At 28.7% G+C, this 10,777-nt stretch overlaps 1 protein-coding gene across 1 annotated transcript; it reads left to right on the top strand.

Annotated features, from left to right (window-relative positions):
• The first annotated feature begins 954 nt into the window (after positions 1-954).
• Positions 955-2,516, top strand: LOC129881878 (membrane protein PM19L-like). Its single transcript, XM_055955991.1, has 3 exons — positions 955-1,170; positions 1,797-1,974; positions 2,082-2,516. The coding sequence occupies exons 1-3, from the start codon at positions 1,041-1,043 to the stop codon at positions 2,323-2,325; spliced, it is 552 nt and encodes a 183-aa protein (XP_055811966.1). The 5' UTR covers positions 955-1,040; the 3' UTR covers positions 2,326-2,516.
• The last annotated feature ends 8,261 nt before the right edge of the window (positions 2,517-10,777 follow it).

Below are 10,777 nucleotides of genomic sequence, written 5' to 3'. Positions count from 1 at the left end.
AGAAAATTCACGAGACATAAGTATAGTTGAAGTTATGACACATGCATAAGCCAATGACATAAGGTATGCTCCAGGACATAAGTTCAGTGACGCACGTTATGCCAAAAGATACAAGTACAGTGGCACAAGTTATGTGTAAAGGCAAAAGAAATTAAGCTCAAAACACAAGTTATGACTCAAGACATAAGTTCAGTGACTCAAGTTATGCCCCAAGAAATAAGTTCAATAACATAAATTATGCCATAAGTCAAAGCTTCAAGTCAGACGATTGAAATAAATTCAAATAAAAAATTTATCGGAAGCCTATTTTGATATCATTATTTAGTAAGAAATTTTAATAGCTTATTTAACTGATTATTTAATTTTTTATTTTATTGTTAAGTGTTCGATTATATTCTTCATATTGTAATTCTCGTTTCATCTCCCACCTTTCCCTTACTCCCATTTTCTTTATACAAAAAAGACATCGCCATTTAACACGAACATGTATTTTTAAAAAGTTCACACAAATACTTCAAATATACTGTGTAACTGAAATAAGGTTTGACTATATCAAACTTCAAATAAAATATCTGAAATTGCATGAGTGAAGTTTACTTATTTTTGACTGAATTTTAGTTATTTTAATTACTTGAACTTTCAGATATTTTTATTTAAGTTTTAACTCATTAAACATTGTGTACACATACATACAAAAAAAAATAAAAAATTTAAGAAGTGAAGACAAATAAAAGGTAGAGAAGAATATTATGTTTCTATCATTTATGGATAGACATTATATTGCTTACTTCAAAAGTGCAAATCAAGAAAATTTATAGAGAAAGTGACAAGTGTCCATCCACATGTTCATTATTCAAGCAAACTAAGCAATAATCTTGACACGTATTTCAATATATCTTTCTTTATATATAATTAAATTATTCCACCTCTCAAAACTTAGAGATCGATAAATACGTACACAAAGAAGAGAAAAAAAAACTTACAATACCTAAAGTTTCAATATATCGAATAGTTGGAAGAAAGAAAATAATTAAGAAATAATGGCAAGGGCAGTGGGAAGAAGCTTAGCAGGACCATTGTTGTTTTTGAACTTATTAATGTATCTTATTGTTTTAGGTTTTGCTAGTTGGTGTCTCAACAGGTTTATCAATGGACAAACCAATCATCCTAGTAAGTCGTTTTTACAAATTTCATCGTTAATTTGTTCATAGCTAATATAAATTTCTTGTTAATTATATATTAAATAGAATTAGCGATGGATCTTGCTGTTACACGATTTTTTTGGTTTTTCGGTAGAGTATATATATTCGTGTTTTAATTAAGGTGTACGTACATAAGCGCCGTAACTTGTTATATCAATTTATTTTATGATGTTTACATGTTATATCTCTACTTTATACAGACACTTATATTTTATTAAATAATAAAAAAATTATTTATCAAGATTGTTAGCACAAAATCTATTTATCTTTCGATTCTCCTTTTAAATGATTCTTAAAATTTCTCCCCTAATTCAATGTCATTAGTGGCATATTATTTTTTAAACTAAGTCGATGTAGACTTGATCTTCATGAAAACAATTAAATTTAAATTTGTGCATTTGTATTTGATTATTAAGCAGAATGTGTTTGTTGTATTTTGATAATCTTACTTTATACGACTCTTTTCTCTTTTAATCTCATAAAAATTAACACATTTATATATTCAATATCAATTTAATCTTCTTTTTTTTTTTCAATCTCACGTACGATATTTCTAGGCCAAAAATATTATAATCCGGTTAATAACATTTTCAGGTTTCGGAGGAAATGGAGCGACGATGTTCTTCCTAATATTCGCGATATTATCATCAGTATTAGGAATAATATCGAAGCTTTTAGGTGCAAATCATCTAAGGGCATGGAGAAATGACAGTCTTGCTGCTGCGGGTTCCTCTGCTTTAATTGCGTGGGCTGTTACTGCACTTGCTTTCGGGTAATTAACCTTCAATTAATATCTAGACAATAATTTAGTATGTACACTATAGTATCATGTTTGAACGTAAACGAAAATATAATTCGTTCAATTTTTTGTTTTTTAAGCTTGGCATGTAAGGAAATAAACATAGGAGGATGGAGAGGATGGAGGCTAAGAGTTGTTGAAGGATTAATAATAGTTCTTGGACTAACTGAACTTCTCTATGTCCTTATGCTTCATTCTGGATTATTTAATAGCACCTATGGTCCGGGCTATAGGGACAACGAGTACGGTGTCGGTGCGCCACCACATCATGCTGGTGGCGCAGCAGGGACCGGAATCGTGGAGAAGGGTTCCGGTGTAATTTAGTTATAAGTAAAACAGTGTTTAGATTTGGGAACACTGTATATGTTCCAGTGTCTTTATTATTGGAAGTTTATTTTGCTTTTTATTTTTTGAACAGTGGTGTGTGGAGTTGGTTTTGGTTTTTAAGTTGAAGTCAACATTATTTCCTTGCAAGAGTGTCACCCTTTTCTAAAAGGGGCTAAAAGTTTAATAATAGTCACAAAATTACCTAGTTGGTTTTTGCTTTGCTGCCTGTTAAAACAGGCATTCGTTAAGACAGTTTTGGGCCAACAAGTCTAGTTGGACTTGGTAAAAAACTTTTGGGTCTGAGGATTTTATACTAAACAAATTTGGGCTTTTCAATACAATTTTTTTTGGTATAACTTACCTAACTCACCTAGTGTAAAGGGGGCTAATTATCATTTTTTTCCACTCTTTTTCAATTTACAATTTTTTTTTTAAAACATGGAAATCTAAATCTGGATACATTAATTCAGTAATTTGGATACATTAATTCAGTAATTTGATTACATTAATTCAGTAATTCGATTACATTAATTGGGGTTTTATGTATCAGCAGGTAACATTTAAAGAATTAATTTGGATACATTAATTGGGGTTTGTTTTATCAACAGATAAAACATGATTTTAAAGAATTAATTTGGATACATTAATTGGGGTTTGTTTTATCAACAGATAAAACATGATTTTAAAGAATTAATTTGGATACATTAATTGGGGTTTGTTTTATCAACAGATAAAACATGATACATTGAACATAGAGATAATTTATGAAATAGAATTAATGTATCTAGAATACTAATTAATGTATTCGGATTATTGAATTAATGTATTAGGATGAAAAGAAGCTTTTTACATATCTCTATTGGACCCTATTCATCTTTTTGAGTGAATCGAGAAATAGGTTTGATTGTCCATCTTTTTGATATATATCAGGCATTGAAATTTTTATAATTTTTTGAAATAATTTTTCTTTTTTCCAAGATTGTTCTTTTCATGTCTATACAATCCCTTGGTAAAGGCCCACTTTGGACTAAACAAACTAGTCAAGTTTAATTTTAGTTAATATTTTTGAAAACTGTTCTACCTGTTCATACTTTTATAGTTTATACTTATATAAAGGGTATATTTACTTCACTCAAATATTTCAGAAGTTTTTGGGTATTTCACCGAGAGATCACAAAAACATTAAACATTTTTTCAAGAAATTTTAGAAGTCTCATAAACTTCGGGGAATCAAATAATTCTTTTTCTCAAAGAAATTTCAGAAGTATCAATAAAATCATGTTTTTTTTATATTTTATTATTTTAAATTTTGTTGCAAATAAATTAGCACGCCTAATTCGATCAAATTTCCCTCTTCATATTTTCTCTTACAAATCAAATTTTATAGCCATAAAATCCCAAAGATGAAATCTCGAATATTTGAAGTTCGTCTTTGAGTTTCATCAAATTTATAAATCTGAAATCATAAAATCACAATTTTGAGTTTCATCAAATTTATAAATTTGAAACTATAAAATCACAATTTTGAGTTTCATCAAATTTATAAATCTGAAAACATAAAATCACAATTTGAAAACCATAAAATCACAAAAATAGAACCTCTATTTGTTTTGGTACTTCAAAAGTTACACCTTTGAATTTCATCAAAGTCTATATTCTGACAAACCTTAAAGTAAGACATTTGTAGATATTAAAATTTTGTAGTACTGTATAAGTCGAATTTAATTTTAGTTAGGGTTTTTGAAGGCTAGTCTATCCTAAATCTAAGTTCATGCCTATATAAAGGTTAATATATTTTTCTGAAAAGGTATATCATATATTCCATAATTTTTTGAATATTCACAAGACATCAAATATTGTCTTTTTTCGAAAAAATCTCAGAAGTTTCATAAACTTTAGGAATATTCATAATGAGATTAAAATATGCATGATTTTTTTTTATATTTAAGAAGATCCACAAATTCTTTCATGAAAATCAAGTGCAAATCATCCTACGTTTAAAAAATATATTACTAAAGGCTTTTGAATCACAGAAAAAATTCAAAAAGAAGAATCAAGGAAATAAATAAATTTGCATCCATATTGTTTATCAATAAAATTATGTTTTTTCATATATTATTTGTGATTGTAATTTATTTCTTTGTAACTTTAAAATTTGTTTCTAACAGATTTTCTTGAACACATTTTAATGTGAGATTTATAAAAATTCATAAATTTTAAATTCTAATTTATTTTTTCTCTGGAGAATAATATTTGGTAAATGAGATATTCACTAGGTAAAGAATGAGAGAATATTGGACTATAGACATTGTAGGATTTTATCCGTGGTTAAAACGTTCTAAAGAATTGGGCTTCATAACTTTGGATTTTATTCCTTGTCTATATTTTATTGGGACAATTTTAAATATATACAGTAATTTATAATAAATATAATCATGTTTTATTTATATTACTTATACATGAGCTATATATTGAATATAACTTGACTATGATATTTAAATAAAACTAAATAACCTAAGTAATAGACATATCATTTAACGTTAGATTACGGGATAAAAATTCATATGCAAAACACAAGACATTAATTTGGTCAAATATCGAGTGCGTATATATTTTTTCAGACAATTACATTTTTATTTTGGCATGAAACTTCTTTTATTTATCATTCTCTATTAGTATTCAATAGATGTTTTGAAATTTTTATTGATTTAAATTTATGTCGTAATGCGTCCTTATGAATGAGTCCCTCTTTTTATCTTTTTTCTTTTTGTTTTTCCTCCTCCATATCTAAACAATGAGTTGGCCAGGGTGTTGGAGTGTGTATATATATATATATATATATATTTTATTTATTTTATTTTTTTGTGTGTGGGGTGTGGGGTGGGGGGCAATTGGATGAAATTTTAATGGTTGACTAGGTTGTTGACCGCTGACCAGATTCAAACTTCACATTTGACAGTCCGTTTGAATCACTAGTAATTCACCAAAAGATATTATAATATCAGGATAGGATAGATAACAAATGCAAAAAACCTAAAAACACAACAAAAAGGGTAGAAAAAGATGCCTTTAAATATTCTATCCATTAAGAATAATTATAATTTATTGGGAGAGGGGGATTGAGAATTTGAAGTCATGAATTCTTAAATTCTTCATCAACTTTAGATTAATATTAAAATAATAAGTACTAACTAAGTTTATTATTAAATATTTATAAATTTCATAATATATATTACTTTCTCATATTCAATTTATGTAAAATAATATTTGACTAAACACAAAGTTATAAAAATAAATTGTTTTTAAAAAAAAATTATAGTCTAAAAAAATCATAACGATTTGTGCGGCTATATCAAGGGTAAAATGAGATTTGAAGTTAGAGTGTTATTTCCTTCGATTACTTTTACTTGTAATGTTTTGTTGTATGATCGTACTTTGATCAATATTTTAAGCCGTATTTTTCCATCATATTAATATAAAAAGGATGACAACTTATAAATATTTTCTGTATAGATTTCAAATACCTAAATTTACGATTTTGAATTAATCTAATTCAATATTCAGTTTTAAAATTTAGTCAAATTAATTTCCGTTTTCTATAAGTAAAAATGAAAGCGCGAAAGTACATAATTGAGGTAAATTAGTAACTATAGATAATCATTGCTTGAAAAAGTTTTTTTTATGTTGTGGAATGTGGATGAATCATTTGAATTCCTTAGTGCAAGACAACACGACCAACCTAGCTAGCTAGTTTCATTTACTGTGACAAGTATTGATTCCAAAAATATGACATAAATCCTTTTATGCCTAACTTCTTGGATTTGGACGGCATTACTTTTCACATATTCTTAATTATTGTATTGTTTCATTCATTGCATGTTGCACATCCAAAATAAACACATATATTTCACCTTTTATAACGAGATATAATATTTAAATATAATTACAAGAAGCTTTGACGTAATGATAAGAGTTATCTAATTCGTATTGTAATGATAGAAAATGTGGATCTTGAGAGTTTTATATTAGTGTATTCTAATTCTAGTATATCATCATCTAATTGTATTTCATATTAGTCAGGGCCTAGGGGTAGGCAAGGGTGAAGCCAAATAGGAGCAACGAGGTTTATTCAAACTTTATTTAATAAAAAATTACATTGTAAATATTAGGTTGAAATAATTTCTTTAGATATATATAACAGATGTTAAATTGTTTTTATTTTTTATTTTTTTTATATCTTGTATTTGCATTTGGGGAGAATTGCCTAATTAAGCGGCCATGATCATATAAGAAGATCAAATATACTTTCACATCAATGTGTACATGTATAAGAGATCACAAATTTAAATCATGAAAATAACATCTTGCAATAATACTCAAGAAGGCTATATAAAATAAATTTAATGTGGTTCTAACTTTTTCTTGTATCCATGCATAATAAAAACTTAGTTCACTGGGTTTTATTTAAACTTAGCTCCAAACCGTCCTAATATACGTGGCATTTTTCTTTTTATTTTTGCAGAGTTAATTTAATTAATTTTTAAAAGTTAAATTAGATTAGATTAAATTAGTTCAATATTTTAAAATTAAAAGACCATATTTTAAGTTGTAATTCTTCTCACATGTCAATATGATGAAACATACATTTTGGCATACTGGTCAAATTCATATATAATTTGAATTTTGAGAAAGAAACAGTGTCACATAAATTGAGACAAAGAAAGTAATATTTTAATGTAATTTTTAAAAATCAAAAATCATGTTTGCACTTGAGGAAGCATATCTGTGAAATCATATTGATTGTCTCCTCTTCATCTCCACCCACTCCATTCCCAGTGGCGGATACAGGAATTTTATGAAGGGGTTAAAAAAATTAAACACGCTAATCAGGAAAAAAAAATGTGCTTATTCGGATTCAAACCCGCGAGCTGAGACAAGCTAAGACAAAATATTGAACTCCATTTGCCACTGAACTAATCCTTTGGCTTATGCTAAAGGGGTTCAATGTTAAATATATACACATAAATTAAAATTTTTATCTTATATATACAGTGTAATTTTTTTAACGAATGAACCCCTTGAACTTGCCTTGGGTCCGCCCCTGCCCATCCCCATTGTTTTTGCCTAGATTAGGACGAATTTATAGTTAAAGTTCTGAATTTGATAGAACTCAGTAACTTCAATTTAAATTTTGTATTTATGTTTAAAAATTTAGTTAACAATCATATATAAAATATCTAGAACTCTCTCTATATTTTTAATGATCCATAATTTATACACTTAAAATTTCAAATTCGCCTCTGACTTAGATCATATATAAATATTTTTCTAACAATATTATTTTAACACCCGACGAGTATGTCTGTTCGGATTCATTCATATCCAATAAACTTCAAACAAAAGAAGATTCGGATATCAGAGTTGAGTGGACTGGCGACGAACTCCCATACGTCCCTTCCGTAAATTAAATATGATGAGATTCGGATTACGAGCATCAAATTATGTACTTTTAGATTTAAATTTTATATCGACTTTTCTGAACTTTTTTGACATGCACACCAACACAAACTCAAACCATTAAGATGCATTATATTTTCATTTTTTACAATAACAAATAACTAAACATAATTTAGAAAATTGTTGTCAAAATACTATTAGATAAAACTTTTAGTTAAAATGAATGCAAAATTCAATATGGTATCGAAATAGACAAAATTTCAACACCACCAAAAAGTAGAGAATAGTCACACACGTAATTTGACTAGTGAAAAAGAATCAAGTCCCAAAATAAGGTATGCTCTCCACGTGATAAATATTACTATATAATTAAGCAACTAAATTTAATATGTGCTCACTGAAAGAGCTAGCTTAAATATTTAGATGAGGTGCTCATACAATTTTGCACAGATCCTCGATTTATATATTCACTACGATCGTCATTCAAAAAGCAAAATATATTTTCATGTGTTTGACTAGTGAAAAGGAACCAAGTTTGTACGTGAGAGATTACAAGTCTCAACAGAACATAATTATGTATCTAAAAAATATGTTTTAATTTTTCATATCGACACTCAACTGAATCCAAAGTCTTTCACTTTATGTTGCATGCTTACTACTTTAACATTAATTTAATATCTTCTCAATAATGACTTAATTCATTCTAGAAAGAACATTTTGATAGTATGGCTTAAAGCATGTATGGTTAGCCAGGTTCCTGTAAACTTTTTAATTAATTAATTTAATCACTAATTAATGACAGGTAAAGGTCAAGCCGAAAGACAATTAATTAATTTGACTTAAGTCACAATTGGTTAACTAATTAAGGCTTATGAAATATAATCAAGAGTTATAAAATTGCAGCAACGTAGTGGAAATTAAGATTTTATCTAATTATCTTTGAGAGGCCAACTTCTGTCAGATATTATTATGATTAATATAGTATAATCTTTTTCTCTGTGTAAGATATTATAATAATATATATTAAGTGAAAAAGAATTATTGTTAGCGTGAAATTTAATATATTATTTTCTTTTTACCTTCCATGATTGTAACAACTAAAAGGGGGTTTTGGTAAAATACTTAAGTCAAAGGAAAATTGTAGTTCAAAAGTGTTGAACGTGTGTAGTGCACTTGAAAGTTGAAATTAATCACTAGAGATGAATGGATGATTGATTATCATAGAAATCCTACAAATTATAATTAATCCAAGTAAATACAATGTAATGACCCGTTAGATCATTTTGAAAACTAGCCCTTCTCCTTTCATACGAAAAGAGAAAAAAATAATATTTTTTTTAATATATATATATATAATCTGATGGCTTAATGCCATCAGATGTAACAAGAAAAATAGAGCAGCGGTGGCGTGAGAAGGTTGAATGCCTAAACAGGAAAAGAAAAAAATAATACGGAGGAAGAAAGAAAAGAAAGAGGGAAAGAAAAATAAAGGAGAAGAGAAAAATAGGGATTTTCATTCTAAAGCGTCAAGGTAATTATTCTCATCATTATCATTAAATTTTTATGTGATTATGAACATATTTTTAGGGTATATTGGTGGAGAAACAATGCTGAAATAAGAAAATATGACCCTAGGGTTCTTCATATAAAATCTTGATTTGGGGGTCGAATAACGATCTGTTTTAGCTGAAATTTGACATGTGAGTTTATTTTATCATGAGTGAACATAATCGGCAAGAAAATTTCAGATTTGACTTCAATGACATAGAATGAGTTAGTTCTCGAATTTTGATATATTGAGATATATAATTAAATATTAGGTATATTATATTTTATGAATTCCATTAAATTTATGATATTGGGGAAATTAGAACCTAACCCTAGGCTTAAAATTTGGAAATATGAGAGTTGATATGTTATTTGACATCAACATTAGGAACTTGATTATAGATTTGGGTAGGTTTCGGGTTTAGGCTAGACATATAATAATATGGGTGTTTTTAGTCTCGAAATTTTATTGTGGTTATTTATTTGACTAGATTACATTGAATTGGAGGTCCAACGAAAAGGGAAGACTCAAGTTCTGGAGTGATTGCTTGATTAATTAAGGCAAGTGAATTTCTAAATCTCAGTTTAAGCTTATAGATGCTTGTATTTCCATGTTATGTGTACTGGAGAGTAATGAGAATTGGACTGGGTTGTTGACTGTATGATTGGCCTTAAAGATGGAGATGAAGGGTATAAAATAGTGATTTAATGACATGTTGGTGGAATTGATATGCTGTGATTATGGGTTTATTTTGGACATGCGAAATTACTATATTAATGTGAGATAGGAAAAATTATTGTTGTTGTCATGTTATTATCGTGAATTATATGAACATGAATTGATTGCATTGGTTCTGACATATTGTGTTGAGACTGAAAATGATATGAAACAAAGGGGTCGGACCACACGCTCCGTGGCAGGTATTATGAAACAAAGGGGTCGGGCCACACGCTCCGTGGCACGTATTATGAAATAAAGGGGTCAGGCCACACGCACCGTGGCAGGATATATATATTGAGGGGACGGGCCACACGCTCCGTGGCAGGTTACATGGACAGAAATGTCCCCCATGGGTTTTGGACTGTAATTCAGCGGATGTGTACCAATAAGACAGACATGCATCATCTTATTGTATTGCATCGCATTTTGTTGATATTTGTGAATTTGTGTTTACCCCTTTATTGCTCTGTATATGCTGAACTTGACTTGATATGATTCATTGATAAGACTATTGATGAGTATTCGTGGATTGTATTACTGTTATTATTGTACGAGTGTAGGATTGGGATGATTTTATGCAGGTTGTAGTTAAGGAGGGTCGGTTGGGAGGATAGGAGTACTTGTATCTATTGAGCTTTGCTTAGTTTTAGTTGTCCACTTGCTGAGTACCGTGTTGTTTGGTACTCACCCCTTGATTCTACACTTGTGTAGGTTGTGAGCCCG

The sequence above is a fragment of the Solanum dulcamara genome, chromosome 3 (genome assembly GCF_947179165.1).
Source record: "Solanum dulcamara chromosome 3, daSolDulc1.2, whole genome shotgun sequence".
Lineage (NCBI taxonomy): Eukaryota > Viridiplantae > Streptophyta > Magnoliopsida > Solanales > Solanaceae > Solanum > Solanum dulcamara.
Note: the sequence above shows the minus strand (reverse complement) of the source record. Positions and strands in the feature narration are given on the sequence as shown.

What these genes read in the sequence shown, in the direction of transcription:
- LOC129881878 (XM_055955991.1), top strand. Translation starts at nt 1,041, where the DNA reads ATGGCAAGGGCAGTGGGAAGAAGCTTAGCAGGACCATTGTTGTTTTTG. An exon ending in TGGACAAACCAATCATCCTA is followed by an intron (nt 1,171 to 1,796) that starts GTAAGTCGTTTT and finishes TAACATTTTCAG; the next exon opens with GTTTCGGAGGAAATGGAGCG. An exon ending in GTTACTGCACTTGCTTTCGG is followed by an intron (nt 1,975 to 2,081) that starts GTAATTAACCTT and finishes TTGTTTTTTAAG; the next exon opens with CTTGGCATGTAAGGAAATAA.